General features: G+C 38.0%; 2 protein-coding genes across 3 annotated transcripts in view; both read right to left on the bottom strand.

The window, feature by feature from the left end:
* The window catches only part of ITGA1 (integrin subunit alpha 1), a 73,389-nt gene that overhangs the window by 40,825 nt on the left and 5,722 nt on the right, over positions 1-26,842 (bottom strand). For both annotated transcript variants that reach the window (XM_038125398.1, XM_038125397.1), the window contains exons 2-5: positions 3,724-3,844; positions 1,517-1,629; positions 538-626; positions 334-448 (exon numbers count right to left, since the gene is read on the bottom strand). In XM_038125398.1, the coding sequence (XP_037981326.1) occupies positions 334-448; positions 538-626; positions 1,517-1,629; positions 3,724-3,844 (438 nt within the window). The remainder of the gene's footprint in view (positions 1-333; positions 449-537; positions 627-1,516; positions 1,630-3,723; positions 3,845-26,842) is intronic.
* PELO (pelota mRNA surveillance and ribosome rescue factor) lies at positions 19,457-26,842 on the bottom strand. Its single transcript, XM_038125399.1, has 2 exons — positions 25,535-26,842; positions 19,457-24,399 (listed from the first exon to the last, which is right to left on the bottom strand). Exons 1-2 carry the CDS (start codon positions 26,729-26,731, stop codon positions 23,968-23,970), a joined length of 1,629 nt encoding a protein of 542 aa, XP_037981327.1. The 5' UTR covers positions 26,732-26,842; the 3' UTR covers positions 19,457-23,967.

The following is a 26,842-nucleotide window of genomic DNA, read 5'->3' as shown; positions in this document are numbered from 1 at the left end:
TGTATATTACTAAACTGGGTTTGTATTAGGTCTCAGTATGCCATCATTATTTAAAAGGAGTCTTTTGGCCATAAGTTAAAAACATAAGCAACTATTTTTAGCAATTGTGTTTGGATGTTACATAGCACTGTAATGATTGTTTATACTGAGAGAAATTCCAAAAGTGGGAAGAATTTAGGTTATATACAGACAATGAAAACATTTACTTAACTTGGTAATGCTGGTAGCTAAGTTGAGCACTTCATTTTTTTCAGTATGCCTATGTGTATACATTTGTCTTGTTTGGCACTCTTTATTTTTGGACACACGGGAAAATTCCTGTAGCATGCATACCTTGCACAGACGGAGCAATGGCCCCAACGGTTTCAAAAGTGGAGCTGACATTAGAACAAACTCCAGTTGTGTAATGCAAACGTCCACATTTATAAGCATAAAGTGGTCCACATGCCTTTAAAAAATGAGAAAGGGTGAAATGTTTTTATTATGATATCCGAGAAAAATCCAGACTTTTAAAATTAGCAAAAAGTCCTTTCTTACCAGAAACCCTCCTTTTGGGTTAGTCACTAAGGTTGTTCCAAGAGTCATGTTTTCTTTTACTTCCACGACATTAGGAACTGAAGTAGAAGCTATAAATAGATTAAAATGTTAAGTATTTGGGAACATGAAAACAAAATGTTAAATTATATATCCCCTAGTATGGAGCTTCCAGCTTCTAAAATAAAACCCAGACTGACACTGGTTTAGCACCCTTCCCCCTCCTTCTTCAACTGCAACAATCAAGAAAAATTTCTGAGACTGGCTTTTATCCCAGAAAATTTGTCTGGGTTGCTGTCTCAAATAGTTTTCTTGAACCGCAAGAAAAGAAAAAAAAAGTAAGAATAACAGCACAAGGAAAACAAGATACTACTACACACAGAGTTTTGTTAAATAGGGAAAAAATCATTTTTTACCTTGTCTTGCTATGACTGACTTAATAGCTTTTCTATTTGTTATTATTATGTTGCATTACTGATATTTAGGTTTTCTGACATTTAGGTTTTCAAGGAACACAAGGAGATAAAAAAAATCACAACAGGTATATTAAGTGAAGTTCATATTAAACAGGAATTTCCTTTCAGTCTACATCAGGTATCTCTTGACTTGACCAAAAAAAAAAAAAAAATTACATTTGGCATATTAAGATGCATCAACCCAGTTACATTTTCATCAAAAGCTTACTGATGGCATTATGAAGGCTCTTTGGAGAGGGTAATCCATGAAATTATGATCCAAGACCTTCCTGGCTCAATGGCCAGGTCTGCCAACCACAGTCAATTAATGTCAGTCATAATAAAGTTTTGATAACACAACCACATACCCATTCTAAAGTATGAGCATGTTTTCCACAGGATAGTGAGAAGCCTTAAAATAGAATTATTTTTAATCCTACAAACACAACTTCCTTCACATTTAGCTCTGGAGCCCCAAGGAAATTTTCACGAGAAAAGCTGTGACACAGCTTTATTTCCTTTCGTACCTGGTAAGTTCAGTTTTATGCAGGGTGATGGGCTGTCCCTTCCTACAGGGCATTTGTAGACATCGCCTGTTCTTTTCTCAGGTTGGCCAACTAGTGGTGAACCAATAAGTACCCTGCAAATTAAATAAATTACCTGAAATATCTTCTTTCTAACAAGGCTCAAAAGTGAGCAAATAAAACTTACAGAGAGAGGACAGCTGCAGCAAGTTCTACACTAGCAGTATAGGATGGAGAAAAAGAGAAGTATCTATTATACCAGTCGAGATGTAAGAGAAATAATAAGGAAATGAAAAGGAAACATGCCTATAAACCAAATTACAGAACAGAATAAGACTTTTAAAAATTTCAGAGGAAAATAAAAGCAATATAGGTGGGTAGACAACAAGTGTTAGAAGTAATGCAGAAGGAAAGATATGCTTTATTTAATATGTCCTGGATCTTTACAAGATCTTAGATGAAAACCTATTTTCCCTGTTCAGAGACCAAATGCCAAAGGAGAGGTTCACAACCACTCAGAAGAAGAATTTAGTCTTAAATAATGTGAAGCAGCACTGTAAAAGAGATGTTCTTCCCCCTCATTAATAAAAAAAGGTTATTAAAAGAAATTTCAAAATTGTAAAATGCAGAGAAGCTGAGTGCTCCTGACATTCCCTGGGAGATGATGAGTGGTCATCAAGTTCATGCCCATGTGCTGTTCCTTTCTCAGAAAAAAAGAGCCTCATGAAGAGTGTTAGATGGTCTGAAAGGCTATTTTATTTTGTCTTTTTGCATGAGGGAACACCCAAGTTATTGAGAAAAAGCTGCAGTCAGGTTCAGAGACCATTTGTTGCTGGAAAGTTCTATTGGTGCCCTACAGGTTTCCAGTAGAAAAAGTCTCTCAAAGCTGTTTTGTATATTTTTAACTCTCAGCTTACACATTTTCTGCTTTAAATACTGATGTGCTGAAAGCTTGACAACTTACAGGAGCTCTGAAGTTCAGTTTCAGAGACCTCCAGATCTAGCACACTACTTTATATCGCTGTCTGGCTACTGGTAGATCCACCATTTCCAGCTCATATTATTGTTTGCTTTTGAAAGGTTTCAGGACTGCTTACAACAAAACAGCTTACTTTGCAAAATCCCAGCTCCTAGAATGGATTCCATTTCCTGAAGGTCTAAATTAGCTCACGGAAGGTCAATATTCTTATTCTCTCTTGACCCTCGTACAAATGCATATTAAAACATCCTACAATTGCAGCAGTCAAGAACTAGCACATTCACACTAGCAGGCTCTGTGGTTTTATTTCTCTAAGCACTGTGTTGCAGTGGTGGTCAAACTCTTGCAGTGGTGACTGCTCACCACAGAACAGTCCGGCCTGTGTGTCACACGGCCTCATGCTGCCTGTCATTCCTGCCTGCCTGCAGGAGTCCCTGAATTTACCCAGAACTGTCAAAAAAAGCTCTGGGAAAACCAGAGCCAGCTGCAAAGAATGATAGAGATCTCTTCCCCAAACCTTTTACCATACAATTGTTATTTCAGTCCTCCAGCCTAGTCGTCAGCCTCTGGGGTTTAACAAGGGAAAAGCATAGGCAGGTGTTTATCAAATGACCAAGAAGCAATGATACGAGTGAGCATGCCAAAATACAGCCTCTACTTTGAACAACAGGAAGGAAAAGAGAGGTTAAGATAAAGGCTCCAGGTCCTCCAGTGCAAATATATTACCAGTTGCAAGACACAATTAGCCCTCCAAAAGGGAAGGCAGAGGGAGTACTGCTCTAGTTAATATTTTGACAGGTAAATCTTCCAACCAACAGAGTTAAAAAGTTCAGTTTAGACAACCCCTGACAGATAATTTTAGGAAAAAAACCTTAATGCAGAAGTAATTTTATTGTAAATACATTAACAGAAGGAAAAGGTAAGGATTTCATTTGGTGAATGGAAAAAACAGAGCTCAGGCAAAACACAGTACTTTCTCAGTTCCATCAATGAGGGAATCTACCCATTTTGTGAAGTCATTTATGTATTTGAGGAGATAATTGGAGGTATATGTGTGGGTCTTTTTCTCTCCCAATCTTTCCAGATTTCCTAAGGGCTGTGCATAAGTTTAAGAAATATGCCTGACAAAACCTGACCATAACTTGAAAATAAAAGTACAGCACCTGAGTCCCTGAATAGCCGATAATATCTAGTGTTCAGTTAAAAAAAAAAGAAAAGAAAAAGAGCTTACCATTTCCCTTCCTCATTTTCATACTGTTGGACTGTGTACCCAAACATATCTTCCAGAGGCCCACTGAAGGTCAGTGCATTTTTCACATCAACATTTGAAGTGCAAACAAGGTGAAAGAAAGCTTTTAAAAAAAAAGTATTTTAAAAAAATTAGTATGTAGCAGTACAAATAAACCCAAATACTTCTAAGAAACTAACATTCAATTATGACTTAATGAAATGAACAAGACATGTTGAAAGTGGCATTTGGGGCACACATATCTCACCTTGTAAGAGATTTAAAATATACTTCCTCATACATAGATACATAATCAAATTTAGAGTTGTTAGCAACGGGACTTCTGTACTCCAAACATATTTTTCAAACTCCCATCACTCATTTTAAAATCAATTCCAATGACAGGAAGTAAAACATTATCACCTTAAAGAATAAACAACTTTTTAGTTATTTATTCAGTTTAGTTTAGTTATTCTTTTAGCTCCATTAATTTCTAAAGCAAGTATTTAATACAAAATGTTCCCTCATTCAAGTATTTAGTTCTAAAGGTTACTCAAATTGAGAAATAACTAATTTTTAACAGAAAATTTTTGAAGAAAAACCACATAGGAAAAGAATGAGAAAAAGCTTTCAGATGTATTTAATTTTAATCTATATTAGAGAAAAAGAAGTGTATGGTTTTCTCTTAATTCCTGTAAACCCTTTATATTTGGAAAAGTATAAAATTAATTTTCTATGCAATCTTTTGCTAATCTCCATAGCATCTATACATGATTATTTGCAGAACTCCGATAATTGTGCATGAAGAGATAAATCAAAAGAGTGAATACTTCTTCTGACTGATTTCCCATACCCTAAGGTTCAGTGATCATCACCAAGGAAAATACTGCAAAAGTTTGACTGTATAGCAAATTTCAGAAAAAAAATTGAGATATAGGGTAAAAACCCAGGATATAGGGTAAAAATCCAGCTTGAAGTGACACCTATAACTGCAAGACCCATTAAGAAGTGAAACCCACTATTTGTATATAAAAATAAGGCTATTTATCTTTTCTGTATTTACTGTTTCTTATAGTGATCTCTCTTCCATGTTTGTCCTGTAAATCAGTTTCAAAAGTAACCACTGACTCTGCTGCTGCAGAGATGTATATTCAATCCAAAAGAGTCAAAAATTAGGTGAATTTGTAGAACATTAAGACTGCTTAATACCAAAAATATACACAAATTTAATTTAATTTTAAAGAAGCATTTAATGAGCATTTGCTGACACTTAACAGTTACATAAAACCACCCAAATACCCAATACTTGCTGCAAGTCAAAACATCTAAATAATTTCCAGTTGCTAAACCACATCTGTGTTATTCACCATTGAGTTGACAAAATTCTCATGGAAGGCTTGTTACTATAATTAAGCTCCCAAGTGGTCAATGTTAATCTGTCTCTCTCAGCATCTTATTTCCTGCTTAATGCAGTAAAATTATCACAGAAGACCATTTGTCATTTAGTAAGTATTTCCAGTTTCACTGGACAGCAAAAAAAGGAAAAGTTTAATTTGTGTTATTTTAGTTTTTCTTCCTCCAGTCAGAGTCAGGAAATATAAAAAAAAAAAAAAAAAACCAAAACAAAAAACAGAGATTAGTTCTTCAGAAAATATCCACTGCAAATGACAAGAAAAAATTAATAATTGACAGCCTGATGGGAAATAATTAGTTGGAAAATAATTTTGTCTCCCTAAACATTTATACTTAAAGAATCTCTGCTATGCCTCTTCATGTGCAATAGGCATTTTCCTCCGCTATTCTCAGTCACTCAAGTATAATTAAAATGAACAAGCCAAATTTTTAGGAATTCAATCAAGTTATCATTAGTTCAAGTTTTCTTTCATAAAGTTTCAGTAAAAACTGAAATTTACTACTAAAAGAGTAAAACCAATTGCTATTATTACTTTTCAAACCATATAAGGGATTGCAACTGTGTCATTTACACTCACAGTCTACCTCCTAGACAATGAAACAACACCAATGAGTCACCTGCTAAAGTAATTTTGTCCATTGTTTAGTTCAAAAAGAAATGTAGAAGCAAAATATACCCCTGTCACCTTCTCTCTTAATGATCTCCAGAGCTCCATTCACTTTAAGAAGGACAGAAGGACAGAACATCCTTCTAGAGGTCTTTAGAGGCACGCTCTTCCCCTTTCTCACCTTATGATGATGTTCAACACGTGTCATGATATGAAATACCAAAGGCCACAAATTCCAGCCCTTTGGAATTTGATTTCTCCTGAAGCAGACAAAGCTTACATGGGCACCCTGTACTCTGTTCACTTCACCATGATATCCTCCACCATCATTTTGTCATCTGCTGATAGAGGAGGAGTTTTGTCACAGTGATGTACTATTGACAAGTACGGATTTTTTTCTCTGTAGCCATTACAGGAAATGGTCTTGAAGTTTCTTGAATTGGTTATGTAATATTCACAAATCTCTTAATTTTATTGCATGTGTTTCTAATCCTCATAACAGCTAAAAATTCAAAACGCTAGTAAGTAGACGAGTAAAAAAAGCCAGCTATATACCACCAACCACTCACATCCTCATGCTTATGAGTAAGGTCAAATTAGAATCAACAATAATAATGCTTTCTTTTAAAAAAATAAAGTTGGATGAACCAAAAGAGGCTAGATGGGCCAGACTGGTCAGAAATAAAATTGAGGCGGTGACTCCACACAGCAGAACAAACCTTGCTGGCAGCCTTGTTTAGCCTTGGAGGCTAAATGTAGTGAGCTTAATGGGGATCTGAATAGCTCAATGGAAGACAAAATCACTGCAGTTTACAACCCACACAGAATGCACACCTGGTTCAGGAAATCCCTTTAGTTGGAGATATTTGGAAACTGGAAGAGGAATGTAACATATGATTGCGTGGTTAATTTTTGTCTGTAGCTATCAGCTTACATGTACTCCTGCAGACATGATGCTGGACAAAACATGATCTTGATTGGATCCAGTATGGCTGTGCTGTTACTCTCTCATCTTCCCCTTCTATCTTAGCCAGAATCCAAACGCTTTGAAGTTTGACTTCATACACAAACTGTTTGGCCTATTTTAACATGCAAATGTACTGCATGGCCTTCTCTGTGCTCTATGTGCTTTGAAACATCACGAGCATAATGTTTTTGCATTAAAGTAAGGGTCATCATAAGCAGTGTAAAATAAACTTACACATAATTAATGTATTTAAAGGTAGCTTGCTGTATTTTCCACACATGCTGTAAAAGAAATCTCACAACACAAAGAGATGTTCAAATCTGCAGATGGTAAATGGAGAGGTGGAGTTTATGGTGACCCACGTTACACATCTAGCTAACAATAATCTACTGATTTATGGCAACTTGGCTTTCATGCTTTTCTTCATTTTTTAGTAGAGAAAACATTGTACACAGAAGCTAATCATCCAGAACAAATAACACATATTACTGATTGTGACTGAGAAAATTATATTATTAATAATATCTAGCATGAACTCTATCAAACTTCCAGTTTCTGTCTAAGATGGCATGCATTCTCACTGTTTCTAGGTTACTTGCGTATGAATTTAGAAGAGTATTGGCAGAAGCACTAGAAAAAGGAGATCTACAGGGATGTTGGAGAGCATTCTCTTCAGAATTATGGGAATTAAGGTGAAAAAAAAATTTCATAAGTTACACAGTATTTGACTTAATCATAAATAATGTAGGTAAATTAAGATTTTGAACTATTTCATGTTGTGTTAACAGAATGACTGTGAACAGACCAAAATCAACTGACACAGTCCAGAAATACAAAGTATAAAAATTTCTCGAAGGCTAAAACTGAAGTTACAGTTTCAACTTCATGTTCTACAAGAAACAAGGCACTGCAGAAAACCTGGGACAATGTCCCTCTCATTACTGATTTACACTGAGTGGAACATGAGCTGATACGTGTGCCATTCTTTGCTTAGCACAGCTTGTACCTATACATGAAAAGTTAACACTCAGTCACCAAGACGACAACATAAATATTATTTCTATTACAAACTTGGAGTAGTAGCTCATACTTGTCCAGTAGCCACTAATAAATTCTTTTCTGTTTTATTTAATGAGCTCTTTTAACTAAACGTTTGTGCTGTCTGGATAGTTACTCTGCCTCCAAACCATGCAAAACCAGATTTTTCTGGGACTTGTTCACAAGCAGATTGCCTGGCTGGCCACTCTAACCTTATTTTCCTAAAAGGCACTCTTATTTTCCTAAAAAGATGACTATAAACAAAAGCCAAACTGTAGAACAAAGCCTAACACCTGGTTCTTTGCTGATGAAAAATAGATCACTACAAATCACCCACAATAAATGGCATCATGAAGACCAACTTAGACAACAGAAGAGACTAAATTGAGTTAGGATATTTTAACTGTGTATGGTCTGTAGCAAATAACAACTGCATCCTCTATAAATAGAGATTATCCCAAGAAATACAAACGTTTTCTTTCAAAAACAGGAAAGGATGAATTTACAATTAGCATTGGACAAGGCTAACACATTGGCTGCGGACTAGTTCTCCCTGCCAGCATGTGGTTAAAAAGTTATTTTTTGTTTCACTTCACACTTACTGCTATAGCACTTCAGATGTTTTTATCTATTCATCTGCATTTTGCAGGAGACTGAAACAAAGAAGCTCTAGGTGCACCAAGGAGCACACTAAAACAAGTAGAGATGTTTTTCAGAAGTAGGCATAATTCGAAAACATTGAAAAATTAAAAAAAAAAAAAGGTAAAAAAATAAGGCTGTCTCTATCTTGTAATATAAGAGAGAATGCAGAAATTTAAGCTGAAGACTAAAATAAGATTAAAATTTTTTATGGAGTTCTCGTATATTTAGATATCTTGGAAAATAAATTAAAAGAAAAACTGCCTTAATGTTTGTACAGCATGTACTACAATCAGTAGTGTTGTAAAGATATTTTAAAAACTTGCAAACAGAACAGGTGTGCAATACAGCAACAGGGAACTGTGCACGTGATCACAATGTACTGAAAGCTAGGTGTTATTAGAAAATACGTCCTAATTGTAAGACAGTAACTGACTGACTTCAAAAGTATTTTACATTGATGTCGCAAAGACTACCTGCCCCATCATCTTAGAAAACCTATAAAACAAATCAGCTTAAAAGGATGCAAGTGGGGTGCTGGTAAATGTGACTGATTGAGGGAAGCATTGCTGAGGCCTCCCACAAAAGCTTATTTTCAAAATGGTGGCAAACAGCTTCATGCTCTGCAATTTGAAAACTCTTTCACTTATATTATTAATTCTTGAAATTCTTTGAAATTCTTCAAATTCTAAGGAAATTGATACCACTGTTTGCTGGCACCTGCAAGCCTGAGCTGCAGCTTTCAGCTAGCTGCAATCAAGCCAGCTGCAGAAAACAAACTGTGCCCTCCAGTACGCGCAGCACTGAGCCTCAGGAAATAAAACCTCCTCAAAGCTGGATTCTTTAGCTGCACCAACACAAGATTGTGCACTCGGGTCAGGGCTGGGCTGCATCTGGCTGGTAGCAAGGAGGATTAAACGTTCTTTTACTTGCACTCATAACCACAGAAATGCTGTTTTTAAAATAATGGTTCAAACATGTGAAAATGGATTATTTGCTGGAGCAGCAAATCTACACACTCTATTTTTTGCTTCACTTGTGATAATGTCACTGCAGAATTACACAGCCTTTTCTTGTGAAAAAGAGATTTAGCCACTGACATGCCAAGTGGAAGAAAATACGACAGCATTGTACAAATGCTGTCTGTGAGTTCAGGGGCCACAGTGCTCTGGTCTTACTGAGGAAGGCCAAGGAGGCTGAGGCAGGAGTTCTTGTTGCATTGAGTTCTGCCTGGCTAAATATCAACATATTTCAAATAAAGCTGTATATATATTAAAAAAAAATCAACTTCAGACACTTTTTCAGTAGTGCTTAAATCGAGCCTTTTATTTTTCAGGGCTACAAAAGAACTTTTGTATGATTTTGCCTCTGGCATTTTTTCTTTAATCTTTAACCTTTGAAAAGCAGAAGACTGACTTTCTGACTTTCTGGAAAGAGACTGAATAATTAATAAACCACTTCTTATTAAAAGTAGATAAATACCACAGAAGACCAAGAAATATATATTTGGAAGTAATTCCAGATGCAGTAGCCAAATGCTTTTCAAAACCAATCAAATGCTTTGTACAACCCACTAAATAAAGCTCTCTTTGCTGGTTTTGTACTAAGTATTTTGTGCTGGAAAATAGCTTTATAATGCAGTATCTAGTCTGAAAATATACTGAATCAATGCTTTGTAATGCAGTACCAAATGAATAACACGATGCAACAGGCAAAACTTTTGGAAATATAATGGCAGAGACCAAGAATATGACCACCACTCAATTAGCAGTAATCACAATAAAACTTTATTGTGCAAAATTTGGAAAGTGGCCCTCTCATCATCACAATCCTTAGCACTTTGCAGTTTCCCACAAAAGAAAGAAAAAAAGCCTTAGAAATATGCAGTCACATACAAAGAACTTTATGAGGTCAGCTTGTGCAGATGTACAATATTCGCAAATTTAGCAGCTTGATGGAAGTAAAACAACTCCTACAAAATGTTTTATCTTGTTTCAAATAATTTCCAGTCCATCTTTTGGATGTAGTTCTTCCATCACCACTTAAGTCCATGCAAGTCCCTACAATTTTTGTTTTCTCACGATGTCCATCCTCCTTTGCTATCAAAGACCATTCCTCATGAGCACCCCACTGGAACTTTCAATTCCTACCATATAGCTTTGTGTGTAAGCCCCATATTCCAGGCAGAAACCATAGGTAAAATGAACATGTATGTTGTTTTCTGAAATAAAACCCATCAGTAAGAGTCAAATAGGACATTAATTTGGTTTTCTACCACCACTTGTTCAGTTATGATGAATCCTAGCTTTTCTGGCTGGTGTTCTGTAAGCTTTCAATTATGTAGCCTTCTTGAAACCAGCATGGTTGGTCAAGTACACCTTGTGCTGCAGGAAATACAAGATACCAAGCCCCAATGCCACTTCCTCCACAGTGATTTTTCATTTGATTTCACACTGCTAGTTAGGCTGTTTTTCCACACAAGCATACGTTATGTATTGCAGGTGAATTTTGTTACTCTTAGCCTAAAAAAACCCACTTAAGTAGATCCAATATGAACCTTACTCTTTCTTTTAAACAAGAATGGTGGTAATTGAGTATCAAGAGTGTTATTTTTCATATCATGTGAAATAATTAATGAATATTTCTAAGTTTTCATTTCATGTTTATGACAAAATTAAATTCCGTGACACTTGCTCAATGGGAGGAAGCCAAACTAATATTTTTTTTCATTCTTAAGCAAATAGCTGCCCTACCCTTTCTACCTTATCAAATCATATATATCATGTAATTTGAACAATAGTTCCTCTAACTTTCTGTCCATGATTCAATCCAAAGATATACCTGGCTTGTGCAATAGGAAGCACAAATGATTGAGAAGGTCAGCCTATCACTGGTTAAAAAAATTATATGAACATCTTTACATAGGATGCCACTTTATTATGGTTAGCAATTGGTTATAATTGTTGTAAACGTATCCTTGAATCAGAGGTGCATTTTAAAATACAGAGTTTTTAAAACAGAATTTACTTCAGAGTTGAAGCTCCTGAAAAAAAAAGACCTGCAAGGCTTTAGAATTATTTCAATAAATTTCAAGGCAGAAAGTAAAATACGTGTTCAACAGTACGAGTAATTTGTGATTCAAGGGAGGTTTATCTTGAGAAGATGAAGACTGGTGACTTTCATCATCATGCAACATTGCCTACATCTTTCACAATTTTAGTATGCTAATATAGGGACTAAGGAAAAAGAAAGTCCTGAATACTCATGCCCCTGGTTAATCCTTTGATTTGAGGAAATCACTACTTGTCAGGGTTCAAATGTGAATTGAAAATGACATTGTCTACATATTTTTAAGTTTCTTTTGAATCCATGCTTTGTACTTGTTTTTTTCCTTAGCAACTTGCAAAATATCTTTGAAAAAAAACCTGTCAAAACTGAGAAAAAAATGTTGAACACTGAAGGCACATCAGTGCACTTTTGAAGGCTGATATATTGCCACTGTGCTGTTATTTATGTATAAAAAAATCTAAATAGACTTTAGGAGAATGCGAACCATTGCACCAGAAAGGGCTCCCAAACAAGTTACTCTATCTGATAAGCCTACATTTCACCAGTCCACTCCGTCAAATTTAAAAACCAACTATCTATTAAATGCCCCAGGACAGAAATTCCTTTCAAATTTTGTGAGAAATATGATAATATGAGAACTGATGTAAAAAATAATGCCTAAATGAAAACTCATGCAACTATCTCCCTGCCAGGACTGCTCCTTTATCTCCCTGAGAAGGGACCTCTCAAGATTACTCCTTGAGGAATTGAAAAACTCCTTGCAGCAGCACATTCTCAGTAAGTCATTAACAGCATGCTAAACTCTGACATCTTAGCTAAGTGCTACAGAGGACTGATTGTGCACGTACAATTCTTTGGACATAAGCATTGACCAAGTCTAGAACCAGGAGAGGATCTAGCTGGACCTGGATTGATTCCTCTCTGAGAGGAGTTTAAAAAGCAAGGGAGTTCTTTCTGAACCTGATGACACAACAGCAAAGTCTCCCTGACAGATTTATCTTTCTCTGCCCTCTACACTGTTAGTCAAGTGTACTTTGCCATCAAATCTTGTTAAATCACCAACACATTTAACGCTGAATTTTGTCAACTCACTGTTTTTTATCAGTAACATATTTTGGAGTTTCACTCCTAAGAGTGAAGTATATCACTCCCCATTTGTGACACGGATGAAGGAAAATTATTATTTTGCCTACCTGACTTGATTCCTGTACCCTTTCATTTCATCCCCTAGTTGTTTTCAGAGATTTTCTGGTAATTTTTCTCAAAGTCTTAAACTAGTACTTCTTCTTCTATTCCTTTACTTCACAATGACTACTAACTCCTGTCTTTCATTGCCTTGGGCTGAGCAATCATTGGCTTGCTCTCAACCAAATCACTCAAAGATTCAGGAGCAGAAGAAACCCTCCAAAAGGAAGTGCAAATACCCTGATATGACCCTTTCACATTCAGCTAGCTAGCCAGACCATCAAATCTAAGCCAGTTTTTACATAGTACAACAAAAACATGGATTGTCTCTATAAAATGCATCAATATAAATTTTGCAGTGATCCAATTTCCTTTGGAGTACAATGGAAGGGAAAACATGGAAGCTTATAAGTATAAGTACCTAGTTTTTCCTTTGGTCTTAAACAATTTTGCTATGCAGTGATTTGTTGACGGGGGGGGGGGGGGGGGGGGGGGGGGGGGGGAATCCAAATGCAAGAAGAAAGCTTGACCAAACAAAAATGACAGAGACAAATGGGGCAGAGACACACTCCAGAATTAAATCTCAGACATGTACATTAAAAGAAAAAATCAACTTGCAAAAAGATGTATAGAGACAATTTACCTATTACTTCCCATAATAAAAGAGCTATCATCGTTTTCATTGTAATACAACAGTTTATTTTTAGCTGAACCACGTTCTAGTACAGTAAGAGGAAAGCATTATGTTTCTACAGCTTCTTATGTCATGGCTATATAAAGTAAGTGAGTTCTGTTTCTCTGCTCTTTTCCCAGCAGAGACCTGAAAACTCTTAAAGTGCTTTTTAAGCACTAACATTTTATTCTTCAGACAAACTTGTTACATAAAGCCAGCAGATTCCAGAATAACTGCAAAAATAATATTCACTAAACTGAATTCCATTTAAAAGACACAGGGAAATACTACAACAGCCTAACAGAGAAAACACCTTTACTTATGTTAATTACCCTAGTAAAGTTGAAACAACTAAAAAAAGAATTAAATAATTGTATGTGCAGCTTTCTGAGAGAAGAACTGGAAAGTAAGGGATAAACTTACAGCTGCTAAAGGAAAATTTTGAAGTTTAAAAATGCTTGACATGGAATTTAGACTGAAAATATGAACCATCACCCAAATAATTCATCTTTTCTATTGCCTATTGGCGATGCATCAAATGCACTGTCAATAATATTGTTTAAGATTTCTTTTTTTTTTAACTTTTTCTCCTGTTGGTAACCAAAAAATTGCGACAGTGAGAATATAGTTGGTAAGAGATTGCTACAGGCAGTAATGGAAAATAAGTCACGTATTTGTTGAAATGCTGGAATTTCTCCATGAATGGTCCCCAGATGCTAGTGCTCTCACACAAGGTCAGATGGAAATGCCTCTTCATCCCCAACTGCACAGAACTGAAATGCCCGCAGGGAAAGCCAGCCTGTCCTGCATAAGCATGAGGGAGCAGGCACTGTCTGTTTGCACAGATCAGGTCTGACCTGGTCACAGCAAAATCCTGACCCTGTTCCAAGCATGTGCCAGCATGGGTGATCACAGTAGCGACTTTCTACTATGACATACAGAGCTCTCCTTCTTTGAAATCTGTAACTTTCCACTGCTAAAAGAGAAGTTAATCCTCAGCCAGTGTGTTTCCATAGTCATCTCTACCTAAGTAAGAGGTAGTCGTCTCTGCCTCTAACTGTGATGAGAAATCTTTTATTGTACTGACAATTTAAAGAACACAGCTCAGTGATACCATAGAGTTTACACTTAGAATCGAGAAATCCAAGCAGATAAGAATGTGGAACTGCAAATTACCACAGTGATCTTGAAATCAAATTTTCCATGGACTTAACCATAAAAATAACTGCCTAATCTAGTAATGGCTACAAAAAAACACACACATATAATGAAAAGCACTGCATCCTAGGAGAAAAAAGTTTACTCATTTGGTCAAAGAAGACCAGAAGAACACCTGGTATTGCACTAGTCAATTCATAGGGCTGCTCCAAAAGGTATTTTGCAGCTTAGCTCATTTAAGATCCAAGATAATCACAAGGACTTTCACATCTTGATGTATCATATGATAGTAGTTCATTTTCAGTCTATCTGTGAGGAGAGCATAATTTACAGGCAACAGGTAAAACTGAACTTTCTGTAAAAGGCCAGTAAACCAGAATTGGCATACAGTGTTCATCTGTGACCATGAGGAAAAAAGACAAGACCAAAATGCCAACTTTCCATCAGTATCACTTTTGAGATAAGAAGATGCACATCTAACAAGAAACCTATTCCCTGAAATAATTAGGAGGGATATGTTTGGAATAGAATACAGTCAAGATTGGTGACTATTTCATTGTCATCTCACAGTGCAACTGGAAAACAAAGCAATTATTACAATTGCAGTAAAATTTCACAGGCTTTTAATATTCTTCTTTTATGTGGTATATTTTTATGGTCAAGATACTTTTTCTTTAAGTGAAAAGCTAATAAATTCTCCAAAAGCCACTTCATCATATATTATCAATACTGACTGGCAATATACTGAAAACTTTAGTATAATATGCATCACAAACAATATCTACTAATTTTGAAACACTCTGGCACTCAAGTATCAGTAAGGGCATGAACAGCTCTTTTGTTTTATCATGGCTGTAGGGATAAACCAGTTTAAAGCACTGGAAAATTAATCTTAGGTCTTTTTAATGCAAATGTTCATTTTTATTCGTCAATAAACAATTCAGGGAAATTTGGAACCAGCCATGAAGAGATTATAAAAGGAAGGTTTGTTTCCCCCCAAAAAATTATAGCTGGATTCTAGAGGTAGAAAAACATCCTGTTTTTTAGATGCAGTTTAAGATAGAGTTTTCTACATGAATTACTGGCACTAATAACCTTCATTTCCCACCCACAGCACTGAAGTACACCCATGATTTTAAAGATATCTATCTGGACTAGGCCTATTCTGAAAGTGTCCTTGTGATACCAGTAATTCTATAAAGAACCTGTTACTCTTTCTTTCAAACATCTGCATCACATTCACAGAACTACCATGGAAGTTTAATAGTGAGGAAATTGTCCAAGCTGAATCAAAGTTTGCAAAACTAAGATAGTTTTGGGATCATTTAAGAGTGACTCAGTCTTCTAAAGGGAACTGGATCTACAAGTCTTAAAAAAAGGACCTCCTAAAAAGGTACAAATGAACTTTGTGCCTCCAACATATATCCCACAACACTATGGTTGCATGTATGTGCTACCTTACCACAGATTTAACATCAGTCTTATGCAAGTAGCACCTCAACTATAGTTTCAGCAGCAGAGTCTGGCAGATCACTTCCAGCTTTTCCTTCCTGCTCAGCTATGAGGCAGCACAGCAGTGCTGATGCTGAGGTTTTTTTGTTCTTTTTGGTCTACAGCCCTTTGGACACCACAATTGCTTTTTTATGGGATACCACAGCTGCCTTTGTAAGGAACAGACTTTACCAAGCTGTGCTGATAGATACAGAGGACCAACTCATAGCTGCTCACTTAAGAATTACTGGAGAAAACATGCTTTCTAAAAGAAACACACTAATGATCAATGACTTCAGTCTAACCTGTTTACAAATAGAACACCCAAAAAATTTTTTTTACTAGCCTTGACACCTCCTGGCAGACTAAGTGGCAGAGATGGAAAGGAAAGTACTCCTTAAGCCCTTATCAGGTACCTAATCTAAGCATTTTTGCATCATTAGCTCAGACAGCTAATGCCTGTCTCACAAGGAGGTCAGTGATGTGCTGAGATGCAGTGTGAACACGTGTGCTAAGAATTGAACAGATATAAACAGGGCAACACAATGCCCTGATGCAATAAAACCAGCAAGTGCTCTCTTCTGTTCCAAGCATGGGTACAGGACTGCTTGATAGGAATTGATTCCTATCTGTTGCTGGTAACTACATCACATTTCTCAGGGTAAACAAATTCCATATAAAAGTGACCTTTTGCTCTGATTTTTCCTGACTGGAAGGCTGTTCCAACTTCTCATTTTTTCAGTAGTAGGAACATTCTGCTCTCTAACATACATTTATTTCTTGCCAGTCCTTATGTCAAAATAAAAGTACTTAAAGTAGGGAAGAAGTAGTTTTAAAAATGTTCTAGAAATAAGCAAAAAAACCTCAAATTCAAATTATTACTGCCTAAAGCCCTAAGCATTTTTTTCAGTGACAATTTCCACTATCTTTCCAAAAAAACCCACATCAGTTATAAATTTCTATTACCTATTTAGAAAAGACAAGTCTTAAAAATTACAAAAGGTTGGGCTCACAGTTGTCAACATTAATTTTGTTTTCTTTGAACACTTGTCTTTGTTCATAACAAAATACTTTATCTCACAAGAGCATTGTCTTTGTTCATAACAAAATACTTTATCTCATAAGAAAAATAAACAGGACCATGCAAATCTACACTTGGATAAAACAAATGCAGACAGCTTGAAACATTTTAGGTGGTCATAAATTACCAAGAATACAGTGCTTGACCGTGTACTAATAGAGTTTTAACAACTGATTTCTGGGGCTTTCTTGAGAAAAGGTTTAAAAGCCAGTCATTTGACTGATTTGACTTACTAGTCTTTTTATCTCAACTGAATTGACCTGAAAACTGTTAAAAACCACCAACAAACCTTGTTACATATGGTTTCATCTGTCTTTCTCATTTTCTTCTCACAAGGTACCCTCTCAAAAAGCCTGTAAGGTTTATTTCAAGCAGCTTCTCTTGGTTTGAGGTTTTTTTTAATGTCTTACTAGAAATTTTTCCTTTGCTTATCATCATAGACTGCCAACACAATACAGTGAGGTGTTTGTTCCACAAAGCAGTATTTTTGAAAAAAAGGTGGTATTCAGACAGGTATGAAAGGAAAACAAAGAGTCTTTCATAAGCCTTAGCAATAGCAGGGTGGCCAGAAATTACTCCATAGTGAGAGGATTAGCAAGGTCTCAGTATCTCTAGAGCCTGTCTCAGGCTCAAAGCTCCTCTCCTCCAGACACACACATCAAGCTTAATCACATTAGCTGGCATCTTACCCTCAGCTGAGCATGAGTTGTTAGAACTGAGTTCAGATATTTCAAACATTCACTGCGTCTCCCTTTGGGGAAGAAGTCACATACTCAAAACAGCATCTCATGTTTTCCATTAAACCACAACTTTTCATCTTTCCTCACAGCTCTGGAACTTGGACCAACTCTCTCAGGAGACAGCTGCTCTTTTTCTGCCTCTCACCACTGCTGTCCCAGTAGCTCCTACGTACAGCTTTGCAGCAAGGGCAGCCAGTGCCCCAGGAGACTTGACTGTCCTGGCAGACGGCCAATGTTCACCCAGCACTGTTTCTGCAAAGTCCATTTCAGCTTCTCTTAGACAACCTATCTCAGAACAGAAATTTCCACACAGGAGAGGAATAAATTATATGGGATACACCAATTCTCTTTACCAAATGGAAGTGGTCTTATGGTACCCGTTTGGGCAAGATAAACAAATGCAATTAATTAACTTCTCTCACACCTAAACTAAACTATTTATCTAAAACACTTGAACAATGCAGGTCAAAGAAAAGACAATTTTCTTCAGCAAAACTTGCTGTAGCTTTCAGAGCTTCAGGAACCATTAAAGGAAATGTCTATGAGCATTTAAAAACTGTCAGACTTCCTGAATTTATCACTTGCTACCAAGTTCCTCCTACAGTAAACAAATCTTCCAGTCTTGAAGATAATTATCAACCCTGCATCCTGAGCCAATCCTGTAGCTATCAAAGCAACAAGTCGAGAGTCAAGTTAGCTTTTTCTCTTACTAAACATACACACATCTTCACATACAAACCCTTTCAGCAAAAAATGTGCTAAAAGTACTTGTCCTAATCAAACAAAAAGTACTGCATGGGAAAGAATCTCCCCATCTTCAAAAGCAGATTTGCTGCTAGCCATCAGGTCCAAAATCTTTTTGAATCACGGAACACTATTCAGGGCTTTTTTTCTGAAAAGACTACAGATAGGAATGTGTTTGGTAGGAACAGTCCTAGTTTTCAATTATTTTCCTTTCAAATTCAGACCAGAAATCTGAAAATTGCCTCCCTCATCCCTTCAGACATCACGCCTGAGCCAGTTGTGATTTAGATATCTCAGACAAGATATCAGAATACCTATTTGTTCAATATGGAAGTTGTACTTACCAATGACACTGACAGAAAGGGGACCACCTTTAACTAGTGTTAGCTAGCACCTTAGCCTAGTGTTTACTATGAAGAGAAAATGGCTTTAAGCTTTGTATTTTCTGTTCCATTTGACTTCTTAAACCCCTTACACTCCTTCTTTCCTATTCCAGGCATGACTTTGACTAGAAATTCCATTTTGGAACAGAGAAAACACTTCCCATCATGTCTGGTATGTACATTCCTAAAAAGGAGGACTGGTTTCAACTAATTAACATTCTTTAATGGAATAGCTGCTTTGCCAGAGGATTCATGACCAGCTCTGATTTGACTTCTAAGTAATTATTAGAGTAGCATGACAGCAATTACATTAGCTGTGAATGTAGCATTTCCCAAAAAGATGGCAATAAATTAAAGACTGATATAGCAAAAAACTGACAAGACCTGGCAGGGTTTGAAAGTTGCTGCTTCATGTTGCATTTCCCAGAAGACACTGACTTGGAAGGAAGGGTTGCTCTGATACCACTCCCCTCTCTGTTTCTTACACAGCTCTCAAGTCGGACAAAAGGAAGAATTCTTTTCAGACAACAGAAAAAAACAACTATGATTTCAGAAACATTTTCCTCACACTTTATTTAAGGCTAAGACACCTTAGAAGACATTTTTTTTCCACAGGAAAGCTACAGAACATCTCTAAAACAGTCAAGTTCACAAGTTGACAGGGGATACGCAGTTTGGTTGTTAGACTGAAGACATGTCTTTCCTTTAGATTCTGTATCATGCAAGCAGTTACCCTCAAATCCAAGTCAATGCCCTATTTGAGTCAAGAATAAAATATGTGGCAGGACTAAACATTACACTTATTCAGCAAGTCTTTGGGCAGCTGTCACACAAGAGGCTTCACAGCCTGTGTTTACTCTTTCCACTGCTGAAAAAGCCCAGGCTCTATCCTTGTCGGAGCCTGAATTAAGAATCATAATTATCACAAGACAAAAGGGTTAGGCATTTTCTTAACCCTAATTTTGCAGAATAATAAGACAACAAAATACTTCTTTCCCACACAAAATCTGAATGAACCCTAAAAGCAATTTGTGGCCATTACAGGATAAAGACAAACCCTCTCCCCCCACTATCTGCTGAATCAAGTCGGAACTGAGAAATCTTCAGATTAAAGCAACCAATGCAAAAAAACCCAGATTCTTAAATTCTGCCTATCTAAAAAGTACATAAGTACTTTTCTGAAGTCATTACTTCTTTTTTTTTTTGTTGTTATTATGTCTCCTGTAGGGATTCTGATTTTAGGTTAAAAACAAGGATTCCTAATTGTGGACCTTCGAATTGCTGCTTCATATTTTAAAAATTGCTTTCTTAGGTCTTTTGTAGAATCAATAGACTACACGCTGTATAAATATGGCTTCAAGTAACACATTCTGACAATATGGGGTTTTTTCCTGCAAAACTCAGTGTGTATTCCTTAATGAAGGAGGGTCCTTTTCTTTAAAAAGAGAGCTATGGAAGTCTCAGAGAAAAGTGAATGGACTGGGTGGTCTAAAATACACATGTGTATGAGTACATTTTTCTAGACCTAGAATCCAGCTTCCAGAAAGAAATTTGAGAGGCTCAAGTGATCTATCAGTCCATTAGAACTGAGCTATAACATACCTTCACTGAACAAGGCAAACCAAGGTCAGCAGCTCAGAAGTTATAAGAAATTTTCAGAGGGTAAGTTAGTTTTAAAACTCAGCGCTACTGAGTTGAGAGAGAACAGTTGCAAATGGAAATTTAGACATTTACACCGCTTTAAAAACTTCATGTCTAGTCCCATCATAAATAAAACTGAAGAGCTATGGGCTCTTGTTACATTGGTGGTCCAAAGATCATTTATTACTAGCATTTTACTTATACAAGGGTAAAGACAGGAGGAGGGAGATGAGGAATTCTCTAGTCAAATATTGTTAAATGCTTTACAATTTTACTGAAGGATTTATCTTTTATTCTGCCTTATAATTAGTAGGATTATTTTGGTCTCTAGCTGGTGGTGACCTTGCATTTTGCACCAAGCTTTAGCTGATTAACAACCACAAAAACATATATAATAAGTGGATTTAAATGTCAAAGGTGACAAAACTAACAGACTGGGGCCTGTTCCAAAATAAAAATTTGCAAGAGAGGCAAATGAATAACTGAATAAATTTATTTGAATCACTGTCTAACACAGCAGGGCTCATGATCAATCTAATTTTGTAATTTTTAAAGCTTTCTTCCTACCAAATGTAAAAAGCATTAGGAAGTCCTACAATGTGCCTCCATTCATTTTGAACACAGAAAAACTGGAAGCTAAACCACACTATTAATTCATGGAATCATGCCAGAATGTAATCCTAAACTAAATGGAGACACTTCAAAATACATTTTTTAGTTTAGACACAAAAAAGTATTTTTCCATGGCTATAGCACTCACTCCTTTGATATGCTGATAGCATGCTTCTTCTGGGCAAGAGCTATCTATACACACAAACGAAGGTCTGCAATGAGGAAGCAACTTTGTCAGTATGGACTTTTCAACTATTCCTTGAAACATGGAAGATACTAGCAAACCTGGAAATTGGCCAGGTCAAGCACTGAACACAGCCCATTTTCAATACCAACCCCTTAAGCTGTTTCCTGAAACAGGATGCATTTGTATACATAGTGAGTGTATATTTATTTTACAACAAAAATGCTTACCAAAAAAAAAAAAAAAATTAAAAAAAAAATCCCACCCTTCTTCTTTGGGCAATTCCAGGAGTATTTCTTTCACAGACATAACAACATGACAGCAATAGCTAAAAAACAAAAAAAAAAAAAAGAAAATGACACAAAATATAGTCAAGGCAGAATTTTAATTCTAAGTGTAAATAATTCAAAGAATCACTATGGTCACATTTTCTTATGAAAGCAGATGAAAGAAAAATACAACAAAATGGCCACTTCTTTTCCTTGATGGTATCTGCAGGCACAAAACACAAAACCACCATTGTAATCATGCAGTATTTGCAGTATTCAGCAAAAACTCTTCACAACTTCTGGCTTACAATGGAATAATTGGAACCAATCTGGTCCAATAAAATAGCAGTCCATCCCACAACCAAAGAACAGTGATTTGTCTCTCAGAGAGTTTGTTGAGAAAAACGAAGAATTTCTGGTGCACTACAAATTACAATATGTCATTTGTGTACAGCTGCAACAAACTGGCATTACTTAGAAAAAGGGAATATACTACCATACCATCCTATCTTATAAAAGCTTGGAGAAATGAATGACTTGTTTTGATATGAGTTTATTTAAGGCCTTAATTTGCTGCCTGTAATTAATATTTCCAGTCAATTTCTTTTGCTTCCTGTTTTTAACATCTAATTAGATATGACAGGAATCAAGGTGCTTTCTAGCTAAAAAGTGTATAACAAACTTAGGCAAATTAAAAAAAGAAAAAGTAATTTAAGTAGTTTTAACTGCTAAACAAAGCCTACCTGAGCATTCTATAACTTGTGGCACACCCCACCATTCAAGACAAAAATATAAAGCTCAAATAACATAATTTGTGTGCGAGCCGACTGTAACCAAGTGTCAGTGGGCTTGCTTGCCTTCAACAATGGAAGAATTGATGCATAACAGCTCTAATACAAGTTCTTTTCAAGAATTTCTTAGACTGTGTGGATGATGTAGAAGAGGGGAGATGGCTTTAACTCAAAAGTACTTCTCTATCAAGAAGTTTAGATTGACGTTTCAGCTACCAATAGATAGTACTAAATTCAGAGAATTGGCACACTTGAACATGGGGGACTATCCTTAAAAATGGTTTTCCTAAAACTATTCTACCCAGACTAGGAGTTTTGGTGGTTTTATTTTTTAATACTCCACTCTTACAATACTTTCCACACCACAGGATTCTTCTGTGGGTCCTGTTCTCATCTTCCATCATGTTTAAATAAGGAATGCCACACAAAAGCCACATCATAAAACCTGGGTTTGAAACAATACAACCACAGGTTATGTCTGAATCTGAAAGCAGTTTCTGCTTCCTCAACCTAAGATTTATGGCCCAGTGAAGAAAGAAAACTCTTTCTGGCTTTCAGTACTTTGAGCTGATCAAATAATCAAAAAGGTAATTTTCACTTTTACAGATTCCACTACCTTAAGCTGAAGTTTGATTTATAATTTTGTCATCCTTATTTCTGTATCACCATTTATGTATGTTTGTAAAGAGATATGCAAATAGAATACCAGATTATGAAGTTACCTAAACCATTTGCTATCAAAAGATTCCTCGTGGAAACTTAAGTCCTGATTTTTTAAGTTTTTTTTTCCCATACTTTCTCAGAACTGGGTGCTAAATAATGCCAATTTAGCAGAATACAGTCAATGACACCTTGTTAGTCTTCAGGACAATCTCCCAAGGCAACAGTATTCAAAAAGATAACTAAATGGATGCACTGAGAGTCACCATTTGCCCTGCATCTACTACTGTGTTAGCAAAGAAATGGTTAACTTAAAGGGTCTTGCTGCTGAAAGACTGCTTCAAGTATTTCACAGAAATATTTAAGTGGTTAGACTTACATCCCCACACAAAGCCCTAAGAGTTGATATTGACCCAATTCCTTTGACACACCTTACGAAGAACAGGGAGCTCCTACGAAGATCAAGCATAGTTTTGACAGGTCTTCCAAGAAGTTTACATTTGTTTTGCAATACTCTTTCCAAGCATTTGAACAGAAATAGTCTAACGTGAATTTTTCCCTGTTAGTTTACTATTTTTTCCTAAATATTTCACCAAGCTGGCAGTCTGACTTAACATGCAGACTAAGCAGCACTGGGGAGCCAAATTAGCTTCTTTTTCTGCTGGTGGTCCGGAACTGCAAAAACAGTCAGCTCAGCACAACACACCAATAATTATTACCATAGATCACATATCAAATAGTGTGCTGAGTAAAAGTATATATATATGTATGTACATGTTTACTATTAAAACTTTTTAATTATATGTCATGGTACATCTGCACGCAGTATTCAGGTCAGGAGGACCTTTAATGTCATTTCAACATGACACAGAAAAGAAACTGTGGAATGAAGTCACTGTCATCAATCCTCTTCAGAGCTAGATTCATCTTCCTGGTCAGAGAGCTCAGCAACAGGAAAGCGCAGGATAGCTGCCACCCCAGTCAGCTGGCCCAGCTGCTCTCCAGACACATGGAGGCTGGAGAAAATGCGTACTGTGCCCATGTTCTCCCTTACGCTATCTACCAATTTAACATATCGGGCACGTGTAGCCACATCCTGGTGTCGAAAAAGCTCATCACTGATCAGCAGGGTATCAATGGCCATGGCTTCGTTGGCCTTCTCCACATGTTTCAGGCCATAAAAAGCCCGGTCAGGCTCATGCTGTAGCATTTTATAGAAGTCATCTAAGGCTTTGACCTCACCAGCTGCCTTAGTGTCAGAAAGACGGCTAGTTACAGCTGGGTCGCAGAGTGCTTCCTTCAGCGCGTATTTATGTCCTGAGGAAGAGTGGACCTAGAGTGAAAACAAAGTCAAAGGTTGGTGTTTTTGAAGAAAAAGAACCATCTTCTTGATTAACCAATCACAAACACCCTCTATGATACGTAGTATTAATCTTGATAATTATTTGCAGAACTTATCTCCTTCTTAAAACACACATGATTTTTTCCTGAATCTCTCCTGCAACCCAAAGCCTATACCAAATCCCTCAAACTGCCTTTCAAGCAGCACAAGAAAACTGCCTCCCTCATTCAAAGGCTGGATTAAATATATGAGCACAACAGCTCCTCAGGTAAGGCTACTTGAAACTACCAAGAAACTAAAATCTAAGCCTAAGCCTCTTTTTTAAAGCATCCAAGAAAAGGAAGGACCCTCAACATTGCAGGCATATAGTGTAAAAGCACCAACTCTGTGCAATTATTATGGTTGCAAAGCTGTGAAGTACAATGAAACTTCTCCCTGTTATCACTTTGCTACATATGGAAAAGGAGGGTTCTTGGTGCACTGGGTCTCCCAAGTACTGGGACCATTAAGCACTGGGACTCACTTCACTATCCCTGCCCCCAGATCACCCCAGGCCAACTCCAACATAAAAATAATATAAACAGCCTTATGAAAACTTGTTTTAGGCTTTGAAAATGACTATTTCAGTATAAGGCTAAACCCCCACCCACTCAACCAGAGCTGACTAAGAAACAAGGAAAAAAGCACAGCCTTTAACTACGTAGTACAAAACCAACAACAAATGCTAGGTAATTTTGGTAATACAAAATTAACAAACCTATACCATATCCAGGTACTTTTAAAAAAACATCTTTAGAAAGTTGTTATTAAACATGCATGCTATGCAGTGTGACAAAGTAACAGTGCAAAGTATTTTCCAACTTGCACTTCACACCTAACTGAAGAGTAAACATGCTTTTACAGGGAATTTGAAATTTCTCCACTCCACATTAAGGTATGGCAGGTGGGAACCATCCCAGTACTATGCGTAACTCCTTTATGCTTTGGGAGGCCTGAGAATAATTTCCTCATGATACTCAGTCAGAATTTATTTTTAATCACTTATTTCCCATGAAACTACCTTTTACTATCACACATAACTCTCAAGCCTCTTTTTACCCACTCTGGAAACTGCTTAGATCCTTACCTGCAGGAACTTGGACCTGTTCTCCAGCAGAAGTTTGTTGTCAGTCTTGACTGCCTGCTGGAACATGTAGTCACAAAACTGCTCCCGCACGAAACCTGGGCTAGCCACCAGGACACACTTCACCACCTCAAAGTTGATATGCCTCTGGATGGCTTGCACCACCTGTTCGTAAAATCTCTCTAGCGCCCGGTCGTGCTGACTGCAGTTCCCTTTCCGCTTGCGGGGGATGTTCACCTCCACCTTGGCACGAGTAAGCGTCATGCTCGGGGTGACCAGGCAGACGTGAGCCAAGCCCTCCTGCATGACCACGGCCGCCACATCGGCGCTCCAGGCCGGGTCGCAGGCCTGCTCGATGCGCTCTAGCACCACGCTGTCCCACTGCTTCTTCGCCAGGGTGAACTGCCGGTTGGGCTCCAGCTCGATGGTGTGGTAGGCGCCCATCTTCACGTACTCGTTCTCTTGGATGTTCGTGCCCTTGACCCGCAGCTGGCAGGCCTGTGAGTCGAAGTCGATGGTCTCCACGCAGAGGGTGAGGGTGGTGCGGATGCGGTTGCTGCCCACGCTGCCCGTGGACGACTCGGTCTGAACCTTGCGGATGGTGGAGGCGCGCAGGCTGTCACCCACCTGCAGCAGGTTGTAGGTGTGCCACATGTCCTCAGGCTCCTCGGGGATCAGCGTTACCTGCCCCGCATTATCCTTCTCCAGGTCCTTCCTCACCAGCCTCATCCTGGCGGCTCCTCGCGTCCCTCCCGCTGTGCCGCGGCGGCAAGCCTGCCCCGGGAGGGAAGGCTGAGGGCTGGAGCCGGCGGGACTCCCGGACGGACTGACGGACACACGAGCGGCCTTCCCAGAGCACCCACAACTCGCGCTCCTCCGCGCGCCCGCCGCCGGCCCCAATGCGCACGCGCAGCGTCGCCGGCCGCCCCACGGCGCAAGCGCACGGGCCCCGCTCCCTCCCGAGGCGCCGCCGGGACGCGCCCCACCCCGCCCCGCTCGGTCACCGCAGGCACGGCGCATGCGCGGGGCGCTGCGCGAGGGTAACCTGGCGGCGCGTCCGCGGCTCCGTCCTGCGGAAGGAGAAATGCTGGGGCGGTGTGAGGGCGGGGGCTGGGAAGCAGCCGCGCTGCTGCCGGGTGCTGCGAGCACTGGACTTCGGCTATTGCCTCGCCGGGAGGGGGGCGCCCCCGCATTCGTCATTCCCCCCCAGCGGTTCACAGCGGCGGTCCAAACTCCTGAAGTCTCCTAACACCGTGCCGCACGGTTCAAAACACAAGAGGAAAAAAACCAAACCAAAACCGAACGGCCAAG

The sequence above is a fragment of the Motacilla alba genome, chromosome Z (genome assembly GCF_015832195.1).
Source record: "Motacilla alba alba isolate MOTALB_02 chromosome Z, Motacilla_alba_V1.0_pri, whole genome shotgun sequence".
NCBI classification, from domain to species: Eukaryota; Metazoa; Chordata; class Aves; order Passeriformes; family Motacillidae; genus Motacilla; species Motacilla alba.
This window is presented reverse-complemented; position numbering and strand designations above follow the sequence as displayed.

Coding starts and splice junctions, on each gene's coding strand:
- PELO (XM_038125399.1), bottom strand. CDS start 26,731: ATGACGAATGCGGGGGCGCCCCCCTCCCGGCGAGGCAATAGCCGAAGT. Junction 24,400..25,534: donor ACAGGTCCAAGTTCCTGCAG/GTAAGGATCTAA, acceptor TTTTCACTCTAG/GTCCACTCTTCCTCAGGACA.